Genomic DNA, 25720 nt, shown 5'->3' on the forward strand with positions numbered 1-25720 from the left:
AAGTGGAAGCCAAGAGAGAGCTGCAAAAAGAGAGATGGCACAGCCAAGATGACAGGCAAAGAAAATAACCTGGGCAGCAGCACTCGGGGTGTCTACAGGCAGCGCAGATTGCAGCGATCGGGGTGTGAGGCAATGAGAGCCTGGCTGTGGGGCTCTGTAGGGAGGTTTGAGACAGAGATGACAACCAGGTTATGGGCTGAGTGACAAGCAAGTGGTGGTGTTGTCCACAGGGACTGAAGAAACAGGAAGGAGAGGAGATCGAGGGGGTAGGATGACAGCCTCCCTTGAGCTTGAGCTGACAGATATCCACAAGATGATCCCAGAGGTGGGGCGTGAATTCAGTCAGAACAGGTGAGAACTGGACGGGGACAGAGAGATAGGTCTGCAAGTTGCTGGTATTGAGAAGGTCATTGAATGTGTGCCGAGAGTGAGCTTGCTCAGAGATACAGGCAAGAGGGAAAGGAGAAGAGGCATGAGGACACAGGTCCACGGAATAGCAGCGAGTGTGAGGGTGAGTAGTGACGAGCTAGTCTGAATAACAGTGAGCAAGCAACTGAAGGTGTTGGGATCAAATAGGAGCACTGGGAAAGGAGGATCAGACTTCCAGTGGACTGTGCTCAGCAACGCCGGGAGGAGCTGACAGGCTATGACAGCGAGACTGGTGTAACAGAGCAGAGCTGCAGCCAGACAAAGGGTAGTAGAAACTCTGTGATATTGGTTTCTGCAACACACAAGAAGTGAAAGCCTGTTTGGAAAGGAGTCTGTGTGGAAGGTGGAGACTAAATTCTGTCAAAATATATAAATCGTAGGCAGCGCCCTCAATAAGCTTAGAGGTGGCAGGGGGAAGAGAGAGGGAGTGAGAGCTGGAGAGGCTCTTGGAGTCAAGGGTTGTTTGAATTTTTCTTCTTTTAAAAGCATGAAGATAAAGCATGCTTGTGCTGTGAGAGGAAAGAATGAGAAGAGAGCGAGATATAAAGATGGAAGAAGCGGATGGGGACAAGAAAGATGAGAATACAGGACACAGTGAGATCGTCAAGACAAGCAGAAAGCCTGGGGACTAGGGATAAGGCCACTGCCTCTGTGGCCAGGAGGGGAGAGATGAGCAGGAGGCAAAGGAAAGCAAGCAGAGGGAGAGGTAGATCATGTCTTGCTTTAAGTCTCTCATGGGAGAGATCAACACAATCCTGTGCAAAGACCTGTCTTCAGTGGAGGCAGGAGAAAGCAGGGCTTGAGGAGTGAGTCAAAGGCTGCAAAAAGGCAGCTGGGATTGCAGCTGTAAGGAGTAGTTAAGCCGGCAATGATGGGTGTGCATTAGAAAGATGGCAAGACAGAAGGAGGCAAAAAAGCATTTGTGGTGTGGAGGAAGCTAAAAAAAAAAAAAAAAAAAGGCAGGGGGAAGTTTAAAGCTCCGGAGATAAGGAATTGTCTCAGAAGAGGTATCAAGGATATCCGGAAAGACGTAGAAGGCATGAATAAGGGCTTGATCAGCAAAGGAAGCTAGGCCTTAGAGACCTGGAAGTCTAGGGATAAAGTCAATACTGCCAAAAGATGAGCTAAGTTACAGCTTGCAAAAAACATTAATTCAGTAGTAGAGTTTTCCTTAGCCATATTAATAAAGGAGACCTCAGGGAGAAGGGAGGAACCTTGCAGTGAAGAGCATGTCAAATGCATAGCCTAGGCATAGCCTAGGTCAAATTAGGTCAAATAAAATCGAATGTCAAAACAAAGGCCAGGTGGCTAATGGAAACACAAAGACCATGTCCAAGGTGGAAGATAAATCAAGATTGTTTCAAATACTGGAACTGGGTGATCTGGGTAGGCTGGATTCAGAGGTGTTAAAAGACCCAGCTCATGAAATCGTAGACCTGGTGTGCCATCCCAGCCACCTCAGCTTATTGACAGCTAGTTGTTTGAAACCGCAGCAAAGATAATGTGCTTTGCTAGGCAGCTGCAGCAAAAACCACTTCCCTTGGTCTTGCTGGCTAATTTTTTGGAAACACTTGGCTCTCAATTTTAGACTGAAATACCACCTGCAGAGAGGGTGTGTAGACAAGAGCCTGTAACCAAAAACGAGGAAGTTATTCCAGTTCTTCAAAGCTGGTGCCGGACAGGGGAAGATCATGGAATTTATGCATGAATTTGTGCAGATGACCATTCCTCATAAACACCAATGCATCTGCTTTGGTGCTTTTATCAGTCACACTTAGCATCTGCCAGAGCCCACTAGAAAACTGAGGTACTACATGTATGTGGCACACTCTCACTCTGTTTTTTATGGGCGTAAAGCAGAAAGAAGTCCTCACCTCACCCGAGTCCTTCTGGTGTATGATCTTCCTCCCATGAAGGCACGATGTGCATGAGCTAGGAAAGAGTAGTTTTAAAGGAATAGTTGCGCTCTGCAGGTTGTTCACTTGCAAAGTGAGTTGTGCCAGGAAATACCAATAAAGATAATGCAGCTTTACTGTGAGCACCAGGGACTTGGCACATGCAATCCCTGACCCCTCACCGCATTTCTGCCAGGCCAGAAGCCAGTGACAGAGTCAGTGGTAGTGCAGGGGCGGTCCCTGGAGGCAGGCAGATAGAGGGCTCCTTTGTGGAGAGCCCCAAACCTTTGCTCTGAATTTTTTCTGTGGATTTTGTTTTGCTTTGGCAGAAGCAATGACATGGGGCAACTGCAGCTTCTTCCCAATTTTTGAGGTAAGGTGCCTTCTGCGTATGGAAGGAGAGCATATGGCCCGCTGTGTTTATTTCTCAGCCAGGATTCTTTCAGGCTTGGCAAATAACATGTTGCTTGCTGAGGAGCAACACAAGTGCCAAGTTTGAATTTCTAAAAATGAAAGGGATTTCATTTATCACAGCACAGAGAAAAGGATCTGGAAAAAAAAAAAAACAAACGCCCTTAAGTGTGAAAAATACCTTTTGTTTATGCTCAGACAAAACAACCAAGGAGAAATTTAACATAATTTCACCTACAGTAAAAAAAAACCAAAAAAACTCTGCAATTGTCTGCAGGAGATTTCAGGCAGCTTCTGCCAAGCGTGAGCTAGAGCCAGGCTCCGTGAAATACCTCAACAACCGGCAAACTCCATGGGGGACAAGGTGATAATGTGGTACGGGGCTCAGGCCATTAGAAGGAAAAGGGCTGCCTGGTAATGGTTTAGTGTTTGCTGCTAGAAAGCTCCATTAGAGCATCTTTTCCTCATACTTTTGCTTTTTCTGGGCCCCACATTTTTTCCTGCGTGTGCGCTAGAAGCTTTTCTTTCTCTTATAGCATTTATTTTTATAGTGTCATTTTCCCTCTGTTCCCCCTTTTCATTGGCCCCGTGCAACTGTTTGTTTAAAGCATTTGCCTGCTTTCATCTTCCATTTTTCTTCTTTCCCCCTTCCCGGGGGCTCTCCAGCCATGATTATCCTTAGTATTTGCATTAGCTTTTCTCCCTCCTGCTCCAGGATGGACTCAAACGGGACATTGATTAAAGCTAAAACCTTTACCAGGAGAATTTCTAACAGGTGCCAGCTTTGGGGTCCAGCCACCTCCGTGAGCTCACTTCTCGCTCCGCTTTGCTCCCAGGCCAGCTCCCAAAGCCCTGGGACATTTGACAAGACGGGGCCAATCTGGGACTAGGAGGGCAGGAGACGCTTCTTGTCAGTGGTCTGTTTTTTACCTTTGAAAGTCTTGTGGTAGAAGACAGCAGGGACAGGGTGTGGAAAAGCTATTGCGTGGGCTGGCTTTTCAACTCTCTCCTCCTGTCTTTTGCTTCTGAAGGTTGCTGCTTGATTTCAGAGTGGTGAAATGCTATGATGGCACAGCTTCATGCAGCAGTCTTTGAGGGGAGTAATTACAGCCTGCACAAAATATAAGGTTGGGCGCTTGGTGTTTCTTCAAATCCTCACCCTCCTTCCATCCCTGCCACCAGCCCCGTTCAGGGACCAGAGCTCAGAGAATGGTGCTGTGGGTTGGCGTTGGCGAGCACGGCTGTAGAGATGCCAAGAGGCCAGTTAGGGGCTGGCTTTGTAGTCCATCGTCAGCCTTCTCAGCTCTCTTGCCCCGAGACACTAATGCCAGGTGGCTGTTCTTCAGGGAAAGGAGGGCTGCTCCGTACTGCGCTGGAGGAGCCATGCGTGGGAGTAACCTCTGGGTAACCGATGCGCTGTAAAACCACACCCGGTCTTGCCTCACAGAAACTTGTCTGTGCAGCCATTCCCTCTGCGGGTCAAATTAATGGCTTGATTAACTCCATTAGTTCACTCCTGCAAGAAAATTATGTAAAAGAACGTTTCACTGGAGCATGAACGGTGGTGCAAACAGCAGGTGAGATTGCAGAGATTGCGGAGCAGGCGGATTCATTCCCATGGGAGGGGCTGGGTGGGAGCATCCCGGCTGCCTCACAAACCTACCAGAGTTGCAAGGGCTCTGCGCCTGCTCAGATCTCGGATCTCCGCTCTCCAGGCCGGCTGGAGGCACAGTCACTAGCAACTGCCATACACAGTGTGTATGGGCATATCCATGAGTTCTTGCCAAGGGCTGCAAGGTTCACATCCTATAGGTGATAACCATAGCTTTGCAAGAGGCTCTCCTTGAGCCAGGACTTGTAACTCATTAAAGCAAATAAGAAGAGCTCATCACTTTACACTTCACAAATATTTATATATTTGTATACTTAGTTCTCCTTTTTTAAAGACCTGTATGTCAAGAGGCCATTTGGGATTTAATTTGGGCTGATCCTTTTTTTTCTCCTGCCCAGGGAAGCTGTGGCTGCCCCATCCCTGGAGGTGTTCAAGGCCAGGTTGGATGGGGCCTTGGGCAGCCTGATCCAGTGGGATGTCCCTGCCCATGGCAGGGGAGTTGGAACTAGATGATCTTTAAGGTCCTTCCAACCCTAACTATACTATGATTCTATGATTCTAAAAATAATAAGACAAATAAGACCAATAAAAATTGCAGTTACAAGGAATCTAGTTTTTTGAGAGAAAAGAATAGTTCTTACATCACTACACACCTTGGAACTAGCTGGTGAAACTGAGGATAAACAAAACTGAAAAGCAGGAGCGATTTCCCCTGCAGATGTTTTTTTCTTGGAGGAGGGGAGAAAACACCGGAGTTGTTATTTGTAAAAGAGGAAATGAGCCTGTTTTAATTACCCTGGTCGAAGTTCAAGAGTATTCTGTTGAAACCTGCATTTCTGAGTCCCAGCAGCACTGCTCGGGATTTGTGGAGTCAAATCACTGTGCTGAAGTGGGTGTGTGGGGACACAGGGATTCGGGGGCCACCTGGTAAAATGATGACCCCTTCCGTGTCATGGTCTTTGAGATTTCTGATGGTCTTTAGCTCTTAAATAGTATTAAAAAAAAATTGCTCATTTTAGGACCCTTTCTTATCTACTTTGTCACCAGAAATGAAGCAATTAGTCCCTCTGATGAACAAACAAAAATACACAGAAGTAGTACCCTGACAGATCCTGTTTGTTCTGTGGAAGGAATAAACTATCGAAAACACGGGGAAGAGAGAGAGATGCGGGAGAAGGGAGGTGAAAGGAAAACAAATTGGCTGCATGCAGAGGTCTGGTGTCAAACGTCAGAGGGATCTTGTTCACTCAGATACTATATGAAAGACCATGGCAACCAGGGGCCCAGGGAATGAGGAGAGGTTTGTAGCCCCTCCTTGAGACTGGATGACAGAGGAAATAGGTGAAGCAGTCTGCTCTGCAGAGCCTGCTGATGGAGTCGGAATTGTAAACCAGCATATTGCAGCCCTTCGTCCTGTACACTGGCTTTTTCAAGGCAAAGAAAAAAGAAAAAAGGTAGTCTGAAGTGAATGGATTTGCAATTCCCTTAGCCTGTCAGATGGTACCATTCTGCAAAAGGTGGCTTTGCTTTGGACTGCCTGATTTAGAGAGAGGGATGAAGATCTCTGCCAGGCACAATAAGTAACAATATTACAAGGAATTTAATATAGAAATATTTCTAAGGGAACATAGGAACGTGCTTTCAGGCTGGTCTGAAAACACTAGGTAGAGATGATGTTTTACTGTGACGTAGCATATGGAAATGGAGTAGTATTTTTGATCCCAGTACTAGGTTGGGGACCTCCCTTTTGAAGGTACACACACTCATGCACACGGTACCCAAGAGCCCCACAGTGAAGGCACAGTGCCTGTCAGCCCAGCGCTGAGGAGGGCCGGGTGCCTCTGCGGGTGCCAGGGAGCGGCAGCTCAGAGCTGCGCAGAGGTGAGAGCACACAGTGCTGTTCTATCTTGTACATCACAGGCCATTCAATAGCACCGCTCAGTTGTGTTTATCCAGAAAGGCTGTCACCTGGGAAGACATCAAAACGTGGAGATCTGCCATTTCTGATGGGTAATGAAATCATGCTGTAAAAATTTGATTCTTCTTTCTGATTTGAATCTGTCCTCAGCTTCCAGCCCTTGTATCTGGTTTTGCCTTTTTCACTGGATAAAAGAACTCTTTAAAGGATTTCTTCCCTCGTGAAGGTATTTTTATACGCCATGGCCAAAGCACCTCTCAGTTTTCTTTGTGGTAAGCTAAATGCATTGAGCTCTTTAACTCACTCACTGGCAGACACTTTCTGCCTCAAATAATTTGTGTGTCTTCTTTTTCTGCTCTGACTCCAAAATGTAGATCTCTGATTGTATACATTTTCCTAGTATGGTTCTTCGAATGCAGTGTGCAGGATAAGCCACCTCCTGGCTTCTATTTGCTCTTCTGCTCTTTGTATATTCGAGGATTGCATTAGTTCACAGACCACAAAACGGCACAGCGAGCTCATGTCTGATTGTCTGTTCTGCACATTTATACCCTGCTTTCATGTGTCTGCTTCCCTCAGCTTTTTGGGAAATGCTTTGTTCCCAGGCATGGAATACCCACGCTCCCGTGATTTCAGCCAGCAGTTGCCTGGAACAGCCCCCTTTACCCTGGTGTCCCTCTCTGTCCCCTTGTCTTTAGGGAGACTGTACCTGCAGGAGCAGAGGCAGCTCACCGTGTCTAAGGGCTCTGATCATCAGGCTGTGCACGATGGGCTGGTGGGTCGTCTTGGCCGGTCCCTGCCTGTGCTTACCCACAGCCAGCTCCCTGGCTCTCGGAGCATCAGCTGGTACTCGTTCTGCTTGTTCTGAAAGAAAATTGTGTGACTGCTTTTAGCTGTAGTTGGGAGGTTGACTGACATACGGAAGGAATAAGTGTGATAGGGAGAGGCATATAAGATTTGAGACAAAGAGGCAAATACTTTTTCCACTCCACTTTGCTTTTCTTTTTAGTCACTGTGCATAACTGTACGTATATGCACACACATCACCCCTGAACTCCTGCAGAGCATCCCCTCACTCCAGCAGATCCACAGGAACACACTGGGAGGACACAGGATTTCTCCTCCTCTCACTTAAACTAAGGATCAGGTTATCAACAGAGAACAACTCCCGTGTAGGCAACCAGATCCCTACAGAAGTTCATCTTACTGGGTGCTCTGCAACTATGCAAACCGGTTCGGACATGTTATGCTGACCCTTTGGAAATTGTGGCTCTTTTTCATCTCTGCGAATGACAGCTTGGCTCTTTCAATACCTGGTTTTGCTCCCAGGGGCTGAGCACTTGATTCTGTCCCTGGGCTGTTTTAAAAGCAGGTGGCTGTGGCTACAGAGGCAGGAGGGGGTCTTGGCAAGCTCCCTGGGAGGCTTAGCCAGGACCAGCACGTGTGTTTGAACTCTCAACAGCACAGCGGAGTCAAGGGAAAAGGCCTTGGCACCATCTGCTTTGGTGTAACTGGCCTCTCAGATTCACCTGCCCCTTGGTGAGGACCTCGTGGTGGAGTTTAGCTACCCTGTTCCCAGCTGGAGTGCGTGTAACTCCGCATGAGCCACCGTTACCAGGAGGGAGTTGTTTTCAACCTGTGAGTAGCACACATCGGCTTTGCGTGTTGTCGAAAATAGCCAGAGTGAAAATCAGAAATCACACTGTACTGTCTTCCCACATGTAACAGTCTGATGAGAGACAGGCTGAGAATACAGCAAGTTTCCCATTCCAGGACATCTTGTCCCTCTTTTCAGGGACTACATGCCTACATCCATACAGGGCACCCCTGTACACATGTGCCCACTCACACACCAGCACAGGGCCCTGGGGAAAGGCGCTGGGTTGTCCTCTTGCTGCTGTGGATCCCCGAGGATCCCTCCAGAGCGGTGGCAGCCTGAGTCACACAGTGAGTCAGGCTGTGGGCATCATCTGTGGGTACCAGCTCTGTCAGCTGCGGAGGGGATGTGCAGCCAGGAGTCCTGATAAACCGTGTCTGGGGAGTGAAGAGGCAACAGTGCCGGGTGGTGGAGAAAGGAAAACACAGATGCAGAGCAGAGAGTGTAGAAAAGGATGTAAGAGAATGAGGAGGAGCAGAAGTAGGACGTCTGGGGCCAGGAAGGCTCAGGGTACAGTAAGAGGATGAGGGAGCTACCAGGCAGCGCAGGAGCAAAGAGCATTTTCAGTGAAGGTTGGATTGGTTTGGGTTTGAAGTTCTGTGACTGTGCAAGTGCTGCACTTGGCCTGAGTCGCTTGCCTGGGTGCTTGGCTCCTGTGGTGAGACTGCATCTGGACCTAGACCAGTTTGTAAGAGGCAGCCATGTAGAACCCAGCATTGTTTATTTCATCACCAGTTCCCCACCACACACGTGTACTCCCACAAAGCCCCTTTCCAGGTTTCATCTCTGTGCTGGACCTCCAGAGGGAACAGTGGAAGGAAGGCGGATGTGCACTACTGAGGCTGGGCAGCTGAAGCAACCTGCAAGCCCACGTGGCCCCAAGCTGCTGCCAGGACTGGCCAGGGCTGCACAACTTCTCCCTTAGAGGTTAACAGCAGCAGTGCCTGGCTGCACAGGAGCTCTGGGTAAACACTTCTGCTCCCAAGCACTGGAGAGCATTTTCCTGCCTGCAGAGACCCATTTTCCTGGGCTGTGCTCCTGTTGTTGGGACACATAACCCAGGGCTGCTCCCGGTGATGTCAGTGGGGCCTTTCATCATTGCTTGGGAAGAGCTTTTGCCAAAAAAAATGGAAAGGAGAAGAAATATTCCGGGCGGGAGAGTAGCGTTCTGCCTTGATGAAGAAGGCCTGGCTTTAAACCTGTTATTAAAACTGGAAACAGGAAGTTTTCACTATAAGTAGGTAAACTCTTGTACCTTGGAATGACTAAACACACAACACTGGAAGTAACCCCTTTGTGCTAATCTTTCTGTTTCCTCCAGCTGCTGCACAGTGCGCGGGGCTCTTGTCAGCTGGTGGGGCTCCTTTCAAAGCTTTCTTCCTATTTAAACTCTGAATTAACTTATAATCCAATATGATAACGAACAGGATGCTGTCTGTGACATTATCGTGGGGGGAATGTGTCCCTCAGCCATACCCGTGTGCGCCTAAGAGCCAAGACAGTAGTTGTGTAATAAGATTGCTTTGAAGACGATTCATTGAGGACTTGGGCTGCAGCCCCAAAGGCAGCTGTGCACTGAGGCTCATCGGAGGAAGCTCCGAGTGATGTCACTTCACAGCATGCACTTTGGCTCCCCAGTTTTTCCCCCTTCCTTTTCTTTTTCCTTGTAGTGGCTGCAGCAAGGGCTCCATTATTTGGCAGCGTGGCATTGCTTTTGTCTATAAATGGAAGCAGTTGGCCCGTCTCCCAGTATAACACAAGATAGTCCTGTGCATCAGTTATGCAATCTGTAGCTTGATGACTTCATCAGAAGTCGGGGGAGGGCCAAGGGGGTGGTAGGAGAAAGCCTTTACCCTCATCTCTGCTGGAGACAGCTGATGCCTGTGTGTCTCCCAGGCAAAGAAAGTGGGAGATCAGTGACAGGGATGGGCAAAAGGGCTGGGTGCAACTGCAGGAGAAGGGATCACTGGTGGCTGTGGCTCCCTGACCCCACAGGGGGAAGCCCCAGCAGCTGCTACGGCCCTCGCCCTTATGGTGCTGCAAGGATGACGCTTGACTGAGTTGTAAAGTGCAGCATGAGACGGGACTCGGGGAGAAGTGGAAAGAGGAGCAAGGAGGGAACTTTTAAACTAGGGTGGATGTTGAAGAACCTAAATGTCGGAGAGCTGCTTTTCAGCAGAGCCCTTCAGGGAACATCTGTGCAAAGCAGAGGTGTGGACAAATTGTATTTTCTTGTTCCTTCCTCAGAAGAGTCCTTGAAAACCTGACCTTCATCCAGAAAGACTGATACTAATTTCCTAACCTACACTCAAGCACTGATTTTAACTCTTCCATTGACTGGGTTGGAGTGGGTGTCGTAAGGTTACTTTTCTCTAAATTCCCAATCACACTGTCATTTGATGTTAAGCAAAACCATCAATGAAATAGAAGAATCTAAACCTCACCTTGGCATGCTTTGCGCAAAGGATCCAGAAGTGATGCAGGTCCTTTCCATCAAGTTAGTGTTTTTGACTGAGTACCCATCTCCATAAAACAATTAAAGAGGTTCTAATGAGCAAGCGTCAAGGCCAGTCCTGCCAAGCAAGCAGCGTTCCGCAGTGCTTACACTGGCTTAGGTAGACCTGCAAGGGTGAAAAGCACCACTATGACCACAAGCTGGTAGCTGCTAGTGGTTTTCCTAGTACTTGAGGGAAGGTGGTCCTGTCCTGTGAAGCAACTCTTGCATAGATTTTTGTCTTAGGGGAAGCCAGCCTGAGCTCACCATGTGTTATTCATCTCTCTGTTACCAGGCACACCTCATGCATCGCAGGCTGCGGTGCAGAGACCTGGGCACCGATGAAGTGCTGGGTGCGAGACAGTGAGGGCGGGCTGCCCGGCAGTGGTGTAAACAGTGCCTGGATAGGGCACAGTGTGTGGAACAAGCCCAGAGGCTGCTGGCTCTGGGGCTCCTGGTCTGCCATGCTGGCCAAGCAGAGTCTGTGAGCGGGACCCAGGGCAAGTCCCTGTGGCTGTTCCTCCAACGGGACAGGAGTGGGGGACTGCGAGGTGCTCGGGTACCTTCCATCATGTGGAAGGGAGAGACAATCCTTAAGCTCTTTTACACCAGGAAATATCATAGAATCATAGAATGGTTTGGGTTGAAAGGGACCTTAAAGATCATCTAATTCTAACCCCCCTGCGATGGGCGGGGACAGCTCGCGCCAGATCAGGCTGCTCAAAGCCTCATCCAACCTGGCCTTGAACACTTCCAGGGATGGGGCATCCACGACTTCCCTGGGCAACCTGTGCCAGTGTCTCACCACCCTCATCATGAAGAATTTCTTCCTAATGTCTAATCTAAATCTTCCCCCTTCCAATTTAAATCCATTCCCCCTCGTCTTGTCACTCCATGCCCTTGTAAAGAGCCCCTCCCCAGCTTTCCTGTAGCCCCTTCAGGTACTGGGAGCTGCTCTAAGGTCTCCTCGGAGCCTTCTCTTCTCCAGCCTGAACAACCCCAACTCTCTCAGCCTGTCCCATAGCAGAGATGCTCCAGCCCAATATATCTGGGATGGGGACTGGGAAAACTACACCTGCTGCTTTGTAACCAAGCCCCCGAATTGTTGGTTTTTTTTTCCTTTTTAAACAGAGCCCTTGCTGGCCATCTGTTTTTTGGAGCAAGGCTGATGGGAGGGAGGCACTGGGTGGTCCCAAGCTTCCTTTTCCCTGGCAGCCGGAGAGCCCCATCCCGCAGCGCTGGATCCGAGACCGCGGCGGGCGGCGACACCTGGCGGCGGGGGGCGGCACTGCAGGTGCCCGCAGCCTCCCCGCAGCGGGCTGGGGCTCTGTCAGAGAATGGTTTGGGTGGGAAGGGACCTTGAGCATCCAGGTCCACCCCCCTGCCATGGGAAGGGACACCTCCCGCTGCATCAGGCTGCTCACAGCCCCATCCAACCTGGCCTTGAACACCTCCAGGGATGGGGCAGCCACAGCTTCCCTGGGAACCTGTGCCGGTGCCTCACTGCCCTCAAAGTAGAACATTGCTTCCTAATATCTAATCAAAATCTCTCCTTTTTCAGCTTAAATCATTACCCCTTGTCCTATTGATACAAAATGTTGTTTCTATTACAACAGGTGGGATATTTTTTATTTAAGCTAAAGCAGAGTTAAGCTTCATCTAAATAATTGGTTTGTTCTTTAATTTTTTAAAGTTAGAACGTCATTCTGACAGCATGTTTTCTTTCAAGCAGTGTTTTTGCAGACACCGCTCATTCTCTGGTGATGATAACACCTTGTGTGCAGTGTGATCCGTGCTTAAGTGATGTGTCTTCTCTGATCACCTCTGTTTGCAGCCTTTCCCCATCTCAAAGACAAGGGCAGGCAGAGCTGGCTCCAGAGCTCATATTAGCTTGAGATTCGACTGTTGTGGGAAGGGGCATTCTGTCTAACTTTCAAAAAATACAATTACTTAGATGAAACTTAACTCTACTTTAGCTTAAATAAAAAATATGCCACTTTCTGTAACAGGAACTACTTCTTGTATCAACAGCACAATTTCTTTCAAGCAGTGATTTTCCAGACACTGCTTATTCTTTGAAAATGATAACTTTGTGTGCAGTGTGATCTGTGCTGAACAGGTGTCTCTGCTGCCATCCCCTCTGTTTGCAGCCGTTCCCCCACTCAAAGGCAAGGGCAGGCTGAGCTGCCTCCAGAGCTCCAAATTAGCAAGAGGTTTGACTGTTGTGAAGTTCGTAATAACATTAAAATTAGTCCTTGGAAAGTAATAGAATATGCATTAGATTTCTGGGAAAATGTATACATCTGCATGTAAGTGGGAAATCCATTCTGTCCCAGCTCTTGTCTCGCTGCACACGATTGATGGAGATCGCTGCCTCCTGTTGCCCAGGCCTGATAAAGGATGCTCGCTTTCTAGTACTCCAAAACGAGTCTTAGAGAGTTAATTTGCCAGTGTTTTCAGTATCACTATCACTGCCTTCCCTGATAAAGAGCCCTTCCCCAGCTTTTCTGTAGGCCCCCTTTAAATACCGGAAGGCTACTCTAAGGAATTCCAAAGCTTTCTCTTCTCTAGGCTGAGCAACCCCAACTCTCTCAGCCTGTCCTCAGAAAGGAGGTGCTCCAGCCCTCTGATCATCTTTGTATCCCTCCTCTGGACTCACTCTTACATTTCCATGTCCTTTCTGTGCTGAGGACTCCAGAACTGCACACAGTACTCCAGGTCATTTATCCCTCGGCCTTCTGTCACTTAGTTTTCCCAGCACTAAAAGGCAACAAATTGGATTAGAAACATAAAGAGAAAGCAGGATGGGTTTAGCAGAAGGTGTCTGTGGCATCACGTGCCTTGCATCCTTTCAGATACGCACTTCTGGGCTATTGCTGCACGATGGAAATCTTTAAATAAACATTTTATTTAATTATATTCTGAGATTATGGTGCAGTAGAGGGGCAATTAATGCTGCCAACTCCAGCTATTTGTTGTGTGCACCTAAAACCTCATCTCCTCAATCCAGAGGACTCTCTGAAATTGCTGATATGGGGAAAGGGAAATGGAGAGAAAATATACATGTCTCCCTGATGAGGGAGGAAAAGTTTGGGAAACATTACTCTGAACTTGCATATCCTGAATGAAAATAAACCTAGTACACAACTTTATTATTTTATTGTTTGCAAATTGCAAAATGCTTTACCTGTGGGGGCTTTGAACTCCAGGAGAGAAGGGGAACCTACTGCCTGCTCCCTGTGGTGAACAGCCTATGGCTGAGTCACAAGCCATGAGCATCTTTCTGAGGACTCTTAGACTCTTGCTTTCTTCAAATTCGAGTCTTCACCTAAGGCTCAATGCTTCTTACTAATTAGCAATAATTTCCTTTACCCATGTGACACCTTAAGTAACGAGGTCTTTCTCTCTCTTCACACAGGAGCAGCATCAAGTGGGATTGTCTCGGACCGCAGGGACTATGCAGCCTTCTGTCGCAGCAGGTTCCAGCAGTGTGGTCACAGGCACAAGCTCTGGGGGTCCCTTCCTAGGAAACCAACCTCAAGCAGCCCTCATGAAGCAGATGCTGATTGAGCAGAGAGCCCAACTCCATGTGATAGAGCAGCAGAAACAGCAGTTTCTAAGAGAGCAAAGGCAGCAGCAGCAGCAGATCCTAGCAGAGCAGGTACAGTATTAATTTGTCTCAGGAAGTACAGTGCATGCTGGTATGAGAGCGTTGGCACTAGAGACAGTGCCAACTGTCCCTAGTTGTCCCTAGGGCTAGACCAGCCCTCCCTTCTGTGTTTGGTTATTCTCCCTCTGTGGCACATATCATGATATTTCAGCAATGGTTATCCAAAAAAAAAAAAAGTCATCTATCTCAGTCCTATCATTAGCTTGACAAATATTACCCATGTTCCTAGCAGTGGGCTTGATAGTCATGTGGATTTTAGACACTAGAAAAGTTAGCTCTTAACCTGGCATCTCATGGTGCATTTACTCTGGCCGAAGCGGACTCTGCTACGCTTAGAGTTGCCGGTCCTCTCCCTTACAGCTCACTGTGGTAAAAAGCTATCTACAGCTGGCAGTCATCTGGGGGGAGGGGTTGACGTGGGTTAAAAGTAACCTAGCAAAGAAAAACAAAAGTTATTATTTACCCGGATCAATTTCTTAATCTGGTTTATCACGTATCAGTAAGAGCAATTATGTTGGCACAAGGGAGAGGCATCATCAAGGGAGAAACCAGAAGCCGAAGTGGGAGAAGAACAAAACCACCTCTTGCAGTGGCAGTGTAGGACTGCTGCACTAGAGCCTGTCACCTGGCTTCTCCGGCTCTTGGGCTTTATGATATGGGTATTAAATTGCCCAGTCTGAGTGGTGATGTTTTATGCACGTTTTACTCAGACGTAGTTTAAAAGCAACCCAGGAGAAAGTCAGTGGCAAGTCACACTGTTCAGTTCCTTTAAGCTCATAACAGAGTTTAAAATGGCAGTCCCCTGATGCTTCCCAGAAAACATTCTGGTTGGTTTAAGCTTGACTTCACCTCTCTTGCTGGGGAAATACTGTTTAAGACCTGGGCTCTGCTTTAATTTGAGTTAGGACTTGTGTATGTTGTATAACCCAGAAACACTGATTGGCTTCCCTCCATCTCATGGTTCTCTTGAGAAGCAGAAAAATTCACTCCCAATGAACAAGAAGGATACTTCTGGAAAAAATCAGGGTAAAGATGCGTTAGTTGATTTGGAGGGGGTTGTTGTGTGCACACAGAACAAATGGGGATGAGTGAGGATGCAGTAATGTTCCCCCATCATGGATTAGGCCAATTCAAGTGCGTAAACCCAAGAGTCCCAAGAGACCTGGCTTCTGAAGGCAAGCCTAAAAGTGTTGAAAACCCCTAAGCCCATGGCTGTGAAGTGTGCAGGTATAGATGCAAAGTGGCAAAGTCAGAGTGCCCAGGCTCCTAACTTTTGAGTGTTTTGTACCTAACAAGGTTCCCTTTAACTATTTTGATAGTTTGATTTATCTGCTCCCCAAATGTCATTCACTGAAGCACAAGAGGAAACGTGCCTCAGTAGCTGTTTGTGTTTTGGTTAGAGAACGGTTCTAGGCCACAGTGCTCGGCTCAGGATGCAGTACTCCTTGCAGCGGAGTGATTTGAGTGCAGAGCTGGAGGGGAGTCTGATGCTAGGAGCACACGCCTCTAGACCTTAGCAGGGCTGGGAGAAGGAACAGCTGTGTAGCTACAGTTGTCCTTAGACCTAGGTGAGCCAAGTTATCTCATATCCCTGCCTCTCCTTTCAGCCTGAAGACAGCTAAGGTAGGACTGTAGAGGTCAAGATCAAGTGGTTGTAAGTAAGGAGAGATGATGTTAGCCTTGGTGCTTATTCCTTTTTCAACCAAAAGGAGTCTGTGTGTTGAGTAGTGCAAGTGCTTTCAGGAGAACTCTTCAAATGACTCTGCTTGTCTCTCCAGAACAGCCTGCTAGATAAGAAACGCTGCGGTTCTGCTGCAGTACTTTTGCCACCAGCCCCTTTCTCAGCTCGCTAATTAGTTAATCATCTTCTCTTCTGCTTTCTTTCCCTCATTCATTTTCAGCAGTTGCAGCAGCAGACACATTTGCCTCGGCAGCATCTGCAGCAGCAGCGGAGCCCGTATCCAGTGCAACAGGTCAATCAGTTCCAAGGTAAAAGTCAAATTCATTTTCTATATTGAGCCAACTATGCCCCTGTAGTGGGCACTTGAAAGTTCATGCATTTTGTGAAGACGAGGGTTTAAGCAGTGTGCCAAAATAGGAAGCTGGGCTATTGCACACTTGCACATGCTGCATATTTTACCAAAAGAGGATGCTAAGGTTTGTGTATTTAGTTAAGTTTCTCATTTCCTTTCTGTGCCCCTCAACAAAAGCTGCATTTTTTATTTGACATTTGTTTTGCCTCTTTGACATCTGGAGTCTTATGTATTTATCTTGTTTGCCTCCACCCTCATTATGCCGTTTCTTTCAACTAGGGACTCTCACTGTATCTTCCTTTTATTCCTGTTCATTCCCCACTTTATCTAATTTGATGAGCAGGGAATTTCAGAGAGGTCATCTTTATCTGGAGAAGTGTCTGATAAATGTCAAGTGTGGGAAACACAGTGAAATCTCTGAGATGAAACTGGAGATTTTTTTAATGTTCTCAAAAAAAAATGTATTATTTCAGTGTGCTTACAGATAACTGAAGAATGTGAGGACAATCATTTTGGCTTAGGAAAAGAAGTTAATTCTGAGCTTTTCAGGTGCAAAGCATCAGCTGAATGACCTACCTAACCATGGATTCTAAATAGACATGAAATGAATATGCACTTGTGCTTTGTGTATCCATGATGGTGTCCATGTCATTGCAAGGGAAAACAAAGGAGGCAAGCACATTGCAGCTCTTGTACCCTGGAAATGAACAGACAGCCGGATCTTATGCTGGTCTATATCTGGGTGGCTCCTTCTATAATCACGTGCTCATTCCTCATAGAACATCCTGAGCTGGAGGGGATTCACAAGAAACGTGGAGTGCAACTCCTGTCCCTGCATAGCGCAACCCCAACATTCACACCATGCGTCTGAGGGTGTTGGCCAAAGCTTCTGGAGTATTGTCAGGCTTGACACCAACACTGCTTTGCTAGGGAGCTGTTTCAGTGCTCCACCACCCTCTGGGTCTTATCTCTATCAGCATAAATTCTATATGAAATGAATTTTTTTCTTAATAATTCATTTGCAAAATCGAAATATATGCGTGTGTGCTGCCATGAGACACACATGTAAAATCTTTCTACGTTAATGCTTTTTTGAAACTTTGCCTTCACATGTATTATTTAAAAGAAACGCTGAAGAGAGTTGAGGTTAATCTGACAGAGCAAGGAATTAGCTTTCATAAATGAGCTAATTTAGATATAAATATTTCACAATTTTTCCTATTTAGTCACAAGAATGTAATCCAGTACAGTAGACGATGTGTGAGTGAGACCAGAGGGTGGCCCGAAGTCTTAAAAATCTGTCACATCTCTCTTTTAACTACTTCTTGTCCGAACTCTTGCCTCTTATGCCAAGCTTGGTAGTTCACAAAAGCAGTATGTGAACCATTTGCTTTTAATGACTCCTTTGGAGGTTTTCAACCTCCATTTTCAATTAAAAAGTAGCTAAAGATGCATTAAGTTTTATTGTCTGTGCACTTAAGCACTTGCTAGAATCATAGCAAAAAGAGACAGCTTCTAATCATGGAAGAAGGAGGTAGTCTAAACTAAGAAAATTTGAGATAACCTAGTGCCAGCCATTAAGAAAACAGTTTAATTGATAGCATAGATAAAGTAGAAGCTGGCACTGCATTTACGCTGTGCAAGTGAGATCCAGATGGTCTCCCTTCATGCTACAAAATGTTTCATTTATCTACATGGTGGAGAGCTGAGCTAAAAGCATCCTCCAGAAGCTTATCCTGCTGCAGCAAAAAAAAAGAAACTAAGCCATCCTCTGCATCATGTGTGTAAAACCACAGGGCTGACACTTCCTTTATTCATACCCTTCGTGGACACCAAACCAACGTAAATAACAGGGCCCGGTAGTCTTTATTGTCTGTGGATGTTCAGATATGTTGTCTGCCACTGGGGCGCAATGTGTAGGGGCTGATATAAGAACATTCAGATTTTGTTGTACAGTTTATAACTCTTAAAGCAGCCATTTTATATTTACATTTTGCATTTAATAATGTTTGAGCTGGGAATAATTGTGTGTTCTTGGAAACTCTTGGAGTTTCACCTGTAGAGTATTTCATTTAAATCGGTCTGGGATTGACTCAGAACCACAATGAATCCATGGCATAATCAGAGCTACGGTAATTGTTTTTTAACAAAGATAGTAAATACAGAAGCATATTGGCTTCCCAGAAATCGATAGCTCCCCCTTCACCCCGCAACCCTGAAATGAAGACACAAGCATGGTTCAGTTATCTGCCATAGTGTGGAATTTAACAAGGTTAGGATTTTCTCGTTTCCCATCACTGGCCTAAGGTGGAATAAAATGTGCTTATAATATCGATTCACTAATACACTCTCCTTGCTTTAAATGTCCACAAAAAACAATTTTTCTTCTTTCCGTAGACTTAATAAGTAATAATGATATAGAAAATCCATTCATTTATGCCTCCTGAGCTATTAAAAAATTGATTGGCCTTCTGAGCCTGACATTTCCATTTTCAAGGCTTACTTCTGAAAGACAATGGAGATATTTAAAAAGGAGCTTCAAATGGTAAGCTGAAGTTTAGCTGCTTTGCTGCCATTGAAGAAGGCCAGTGGAAGCTTTCTCAGTTTCTTGCTAGAAGCTGAATTAGGCTTATTGGAAGAAGATAAGTGCTACTGAATTGCAATGTGTATGTGATTTTGAAGCCTTAGGGACCAATGGTTTTCGTGGAGGAGGGTGCCCATTGTCACTGATCCTGGGGGAAAAAATACACACAAAACGAAAGACTTACATTTCTTTTGAAAGGATACTTGCGTCCTGAGTCATTTTCTAAAAATTCCATTTCCAGTCCCACCAAAGTAAGAGAAAGGCAGACCTATTTTAGCTCTGCAGCTCCTGTGGCTGTGTAGCTTAGCTACCTGAGTAGGTTATTATCAGGGAGGCAACCATGGCTGTAATCATGCATCATGCATGCAATCGTGTTGCTTCGATTCTTCAAGAATCTGAAGCCACGAATCCCTTTGGGTAGACGTCCCCAAATTCTCAGTCATAATTGAGAATTACTTAGTGAGTAAATCATTGGCCTTTTAACCTTGCAAACCTCATTTTAGGCCTTAGGGAAAATTAGGCTGCTCCCCTGCATCAATGGTATTCTCTGCTGAACAGCGTCCTGCTTCACAAATTGAATACATAACATGATCAGTGATTCCTCTTTAGGGTAGCACTTGAGCCGTATTGACTCTTACCTTCCCGGAGAGGCGACTTGGCAGGTCAGGACAGAGGCTGCAACCAGAGTGAGGTGGGGACACGTAATCTCTGAAATGCAGCTAACTTTAGGCAACAAGCACATCTCCCACGGATGGATAACCATCTAGCTCTCTGCTAACCTTTACTTCAAACAATCATTTATTCATTCAGAAAGCACAGCAATCTGAAATCCTACTGTGATGCAAAAGAATCCCACAGATTCTCTGTTACGCAAAGGTGTGTTAATTAAGATTTACAGGGTTGTGTTCTTTTCTTACCTTTCTCCTTTTTTGGTCTAGGTTCTTCCCAGGATATAGCAGCGGTGAGAAACCAAGCAGCTCTCCAGAGCATGCGGACATCCCGGATGATGGCCCAGAATGCGAGCATGATGGCATTGGGTCCCTCCCAGAACCCAAGCACACTGCCCTCGACCGCAGGCCAGTCAGACATGAGCATGGCTCCCTACAGCAACGCCTCTTCCAGCCAACCAGGAATGTACAGTATGAGCACAGGGATGAGCCAAATGTTGCAGCACCCAAACCAAAGCGGCATGAACATGGCACATAACACGGGCCAGGGAACAAGGCAGCCTGCCTCTGGACAAGCGGTGGGAATGGTCGGCAATTTTGGTCAGAACATGCTGGTAAACTCTGCTCTTCCCCAGCATCAGCAGCAGATGAAAGGACCTGTCGGCCAGGTTTTATCCAGGCCACAAGCACCACGACTTCAAAACTTGATGGGGGCTGTCCCTCAAGGAACACAAAACTGGCAGCAGCGAGGCTTACAAGGTATACCTGGAAGGACTAGCAGTGAAATGGGGCCCTTCAATAACGGCACAACGTACCCAATGCAGTCTGGGCAGGCACGGCTGTCCAAGCAACATTTCCCACAGGGGCTTAATCAGACAGTTGTGGACACGAGTGGCACAGTAAGAGCCCTGAATCCAGCGATGGGAAGGCAGTTGCTGCAACCACTACCTGGGCAACAAGGAGCCGGCCAGGCCAGGTCAATGGTAATGCCCGCAATAAGCCAAGGGGTCCCCACCATGTCTGGCTTTAGTCAGCCTCCAACGCAGCAAATGCCAGGTGGTAACTTTGCTCAGAGCAGCCAAGGTCAGGCCTACGAGAGGAATCCCACTCAGGACATATCTTACAACTACAGTAATGAAGGAGCTGGGGGGTCATTCTCCAGTTTAGCAGAGGGCGCAGACCTTGTGGACTCCATCATTAAGAGCGGACCAGGGGATGAGTGGATACAAGAACTTGATGAGTTGTTTGGAAACCCCCAATGAATGGGCTTGTATAGTCTGGAGCTTTGGTTGTTACGTTTGAAAAAAAAAAGAAAAGAGAGAGTTGGATGTTCTCCCCATCCTTGGATTGTTGGGTTTTTGTTTGAATTGGTTTAGGGTTATTTTGTTTTCTTTTGTTTTTAATTGTGCAAACTGAGCTGATCTGTAGCCAACTTTGGAAGATTCAGGGGATGGTGAAAACATCGGCATCCCAAGACTTCCACGAAGCAATCTCTGTTCTGTGGCAGCATCCACTCCGTGTGTGAGTGGGGCAGGATGGGGAAACTGGAAAAGCCAGGTGATGCCTCTGGTCGGGAAAACTTGCTCTTTCCCCACTGAAATGAGGCTTCATTGCACAGTACTATGGGGTGGTCCTGATATCTCCCACCTCATGTGACCGTAAACACTGCAACTTTCAGGGGAGCAGATGAAAACAGCCAGGAGCAAAGCTTAAAGATGTCCATGGGCGATTGCACAGGCCTGGTCAGAAATGAGCTTAACCTTGGGCGGAAGAAGGTCTCGATGAGGCACAGCCAGGCCTGCGAGGCTGGCTCTGGGCTGTCACCAGGGAACGTGCAGCACGCATGTGACAAATCCAAACAGGCACAAGGAGGTCACCGTTTTCACTGCAGAGTGATCAAAATCCTATAGAAGTGTAGGAGACCATAAGTTTGGCAGGGTGGTGAGGGCAGTTTAATTATGGGACTGCTGCTGGAGATGGCTTAGGTGTATGGGTTAACCGAATGAGCTGTTTAGTCCCCTCAGGACTCACAATAGCACTTCCCTGCCAGAGCACTTTGGCATGTAGCTGCTGCCTGGGCACGCAGAATAGCAGCTACCAATGGGATTGAAGGGCTAAGAGGTACCAAGAGACATCAGCGTAGGTCCTATGTGGGTCCGTCTCCCTCCTTTCTCCCCAATATGTTTTTGGTTCACTCCTTCCCTTCCTGTCCTTCATTGTAAAGCAAGGTGAGCTGGCTGCGCTTCTTCTCAAATGAGCAACAACTGCCACAAGGGAGCAGGCGGGGAAGGAGAAAATAGGCGTGAGAAAATGTACAGGGAGGTCTTGGCACACAGAATGATTTTCTCCTCTCTTGAAAAGTGGAAGGTAGTATTACCCTGGAGCGACTGGGCTCTCAACGTGGTGTTATGTGCCACCCAATCTTCAGTTTTAAACAGATGCTTGGTCTAATCTCTCTGATTTGCTGGAATAAAATTCATTGCAGTATTTGAAGAACAGGAACCAATGAAGGACTGCTGTAAAGATCATTTGCGAATGGGTAAAATAATCAACGTAATTGTTACAAACATTGGAGTCTGCTCAAATAAGCTTTTCAGTAATACTGATGTATCACTCTTTCTACTGGGTGGACCAGTCCTGAGCCACACTGTAATGAAGTTGTGATATGTCTCGCACAATACTGAGACGACAGCCATTCGGGAAGCCTAAAGCAGTGGTTCCCAGGCTGCAGGCAACCTCTCCTCTGAAACCTGTCACCTAGTATTTTTAACTGAGAGCTACTTATCAAAGTATATAGTGATGCACAAGAAAATGTTAATGTGATCCATAGTCCAAAAAGTTTGGGAACCTCTGGCTTCTGTGAGCCATAAGATGTGCTCTTTAGTGAAAGTCTAGTGTACAACTGCCAGTACCAACTATCCAAGTACCAATTACCTCCTTGTGCGCTGCCCTCTTTGCAGCCGGCGATGCGAGGTGCTCAGCTGCTGAAATCCACGGGAGCTGAGGCGCTTGGCACCTAGCATTATTAAGTCCTGCCTTTCCCTATGGAGCACAGATATGCATCAGATTAAAGAGTGGGAGCAAAGCAGGACTGGAACCACGTTAGCGCCCCGTTACGATTCCCTTACAGGGCTTACCTGGACAAGGGGAAGTATCTGTTTTAAACGGTGTAATGTAAGCAGGACAGGCTGCATTTTTATCACAGAACAGTTGGTCACGGTGAGCTATATTGATAATCCAGCTTGATTATTGATAATCCAGCTTGCCCTGACTGCTAATTTTTTAAAAAGTGCTTTAGTTGCATCTCTTTTTAGCTAAAATGCAGCACAAGGACCTATTCCAGTTCCTACTGAAGATGTTAGAGGTTTGTCCTTCCACTGTTTCAACTGGAGCCAGGTTGGGCCCTAATTCAGTGAAATTGTGGTAAGTTGCTCTAGTTCAGACTAGGGGTGGGCAAACAATGAGAAATAGTTCCCTGAGGGGATGAGGGTGTCGTGCTTATACGTGTGTCTGCATCAGCACGTGGGCAAGGGAGCAACAAGCTGGTGCAGCCCATACCTGGTGTGACAGAGGTGGCCGGGGGCGAGGAGGCAGCGAGCTCAATGTGCTTGGCACAGCATCCCCTTCTCACGTGCGAGTGGCTGGGGGTCACCTGCCAACGCAGAGCTGGGAGATGGGGGGTTGGAAATACACAGCCAACACATGGCAGCCACGTGCAAATCCGTGTGCATGGGGGAGATACAGGCTTTGGTGAATAAACGGTGAAGAAGACTGAGTCTCTGTTGTCTTTGTAAAGCTTCCTCCAAATACTTCGTACTGGGACCAAGTACTAGAGAGGTAGATTTTAATAGATTTGGGGTTTGTTTTTTTTTTCTTTTCTTACTATGGTGCTGATGTATATGTAATGTTAAAAAAATTATTTGTAAATATGTTTTTACAATTCTACAGATATCACTGGGTCTACTATCTGTAAAATATATACATATAAATATATATATATATACTGTTTGTTTAAAATAGAGTATTTTTATTTCATTCCTTAACTCATCCTTACTGCAGTGGTATTGCACTTCAGATGACGTCTATTTACTAATTTGTACTGTATCCCTGACAGCAACTTGCTCCATTTTATTCAGATTTTTCTAGTTTTCTGTTTTTACTTTGTACATTAAGCATTGCTTATTTCCTTTTAAGACCTGTACAGAGCTCTGAAAATGTAGAAAAAGACCTGATGTTATCACACCACTTTTAAAGAAAAACAAAACAAAACAAAAAACAAACAAATGAAAAAAAAACCCACAAATAAAAGATGGTTATCTGAGTCATATACAAGGCTGGTTTATAGGATCATCTCTTGCCCCACTTCTGCGCCTCAGTGGATGATCTTCCAGGGGAAGGAGGAAAAGTGGTTTCAGCTGCTGGGGTTTCTGCATGATCACCTCACTGTGTCCTGTGGAGCTGCCCTCATCCAGCCAGAGTCAGGGCATTACAGGCAGGGGATAGCTGGTGCCAAGCTGCCCCTCTTGCCCTGGGCTTGTTCTGTAGCCGGTAAAGCCTCTGAATCCTGGTTATCACCACCTGAGCAGCTCCCGATGCAGCAGCAGAGCCTCAGCTGCCGTGATGAGCTGCCAGATGGGGAGCGCTTTGGCAGGCGTCTGCCTTGCTTTGGGGCCACGGTGCCCCAAAATGTCAAAACTGTGTGTGCTCCGAGGTGAGGGCCGTGCTTAGGCAGTTGCTCTACGGGAGCTGGTCCATCAATTGGCCCATTAGCGGTTGCAGCTCCAAACTTTTATGTTTATTCCATGTAGGGGGCAAAAGCAGGACAGTGCTTTTGGGGGAGAACACAAAGTGGAGAGCCCAGGATGTAGGAGTCCTGTGGCTGAGATCTGGGGGGGTGAGGGTGAGGAAGGAGATGTGGGGTTGGACATAGAAGTTGGAAAGAAGAGATGGGGAAACTGGGAAAGCGTGAAGATGCACGCTTAGAGTAGTTCCCAATCACCTACTACTGCTGCTACAGTGAGAATTGTGTTGTCAGAAGGCTTTTGGCATGTAGACTTGTTGGATTTATATGACTTGTTCAAGATAACTGTGCCATGTAGCCTTCAAGGCTCTACGCCAATTCCCCCATGTTTCCAGCCTCCTGGAGACTCATGAGAGATTGGACGCTGAACCTCTGTTTGCCCAGCTTGCTGTTCAGGATGTCAACGTGGGTTGGCTCCATGTATAACCTTTAAGGAGAGGTTCCCCTTCTCACCTTAATGCCAGTCCTTTACCACCCTGAATGCGGCTAATGGGGCACAGAGGAGAAGATTTGCCCCGATCAGAGCAGCTTTCCAGTTACTCCTCAGCATGTGCTGGCAGAGGGATTGCTGAGAGAAGATGCTTTCAGCAAGAGGCTCCTAGGCTTTGAAGCAGTGGCCATCATCATTTCTGTTCATGGCCAACAGATGAACATTGACATCAACTCACAGCGTGTGCTGAATGTGCAGCCTGATACTCGACTCCTTGATCAGCAGACAGGAAGCGGTGTGGTTCTCACTAGAGTTAAACTAAATGCTGATACTGACAGCAGCCATTTGTTATGGGTGTATTTTGTTTTGAATTATAGATGAGTCAGTCTTTAGCACGTTTCAGTCATAGACATTCTGTCCTGGCTTACTGGAGAAAAAACAGTGAGTCAGAAGACAGGTGGCATCCTCAGCTCTAGGGCTTCTTCTGCCCTCTCGTTACCTGGTGCAGCTCCTCAAAGGTTAAGGTTCACATTTATCCCCTAGCGCTCTGGCTTCGTGCAGCTGGATGATGCTTTGCAGCTTCACACATGCCTGTGTGAAAGCATTTTATTCCTTTCTGTGGAATGGAACGGAGCCAAGTAGAAGAGAGGAGAAGACGGAGTGTGGGATGCTGTCCATAAACACATCAGACCACTACAATGGGTAAGCTTGAAATGGAATGATTTCAGAGGCTAAGACCTAGTTAAACACAGTGACATTTGGGCCCCCCTCTAGAGCATATTTCAAGCCTGTTATATAGTTTGGTCCTTTGTTTTGGTTCTGATTCTGGTGGCAGCAGTTCCTTCTGCCCGTGACTGTCTGAGGGTGTCACTGGCAGGTGGGCAGGTGAACTTTCTGTCTTTTAGCCCATAAAAAGTCGGTGGAAGAATTTCTAGTGATTTCTGTGACTGTTAAATCTGTCCCTGTTGTACTTTCTTCCTGGAGGCAAGTGCTGGAAAGTTGTCCTTTCCACAGCTGTGTCTGCTCTAGCCTTTCACCATCATGATCCGTCCTTTTCCTGTCAGCAGCCGCTATCGGACCCAAGATTTGCACCTTTCTACTTGTTTCATTTTATTGTT

At 46.9% G+C, this 25720-nt stretch overlaps 1 protein-coding gene across 3 annotated transcripts in view; it reads left to right on the forward strand.

Moving 5' to 3' along the window:
- MAML3 (mastermind like transcriptional coactivator 3) overlaps positions 1–23674 on the forward strand; it is a 254717-nt gene extending 231043 nt beyond the window's left edge. For 2 of the 3 annotated variants that reach the window (XM_054064791.1, XM_054064793.1), the window contains exons 3-5: positions 13835–14077; positions 15988–16075; positions 19642–23674. In XM_054064791.1, coding sequence (XP_053920766.1) covers positions 13835–14077; positions 15988–16075; positions 19642–20633 — 1323 coding nt within the window. In that variant the 3' untranslated portion in view covers positions 20634–23674. The remainder of the gene's footprint in view (positions 1–13834; positions 14078–15987; positions 16076–19641) is intronic. The other variant, XM_054064792.1, reaches the window with a different exon arrangement.
- Positions 23675–25720: the final 2046 nt, after the last annotated feature.

The sequence above is a fragment of the Cuculus canorus genome, chromosome 4 (assembly GCF_017976375.1).
Source record: "Cuculus canorus isolate bCucCan1 chromosome 4, bCucCan1.pri, whole genome shotgun sequence".
Lineage (NCBI taxonomy): Eukaryota > Metazoa > Chordata > Aves > Cuculiformes > Cuculidae > Cuculus > Cuculus canorus.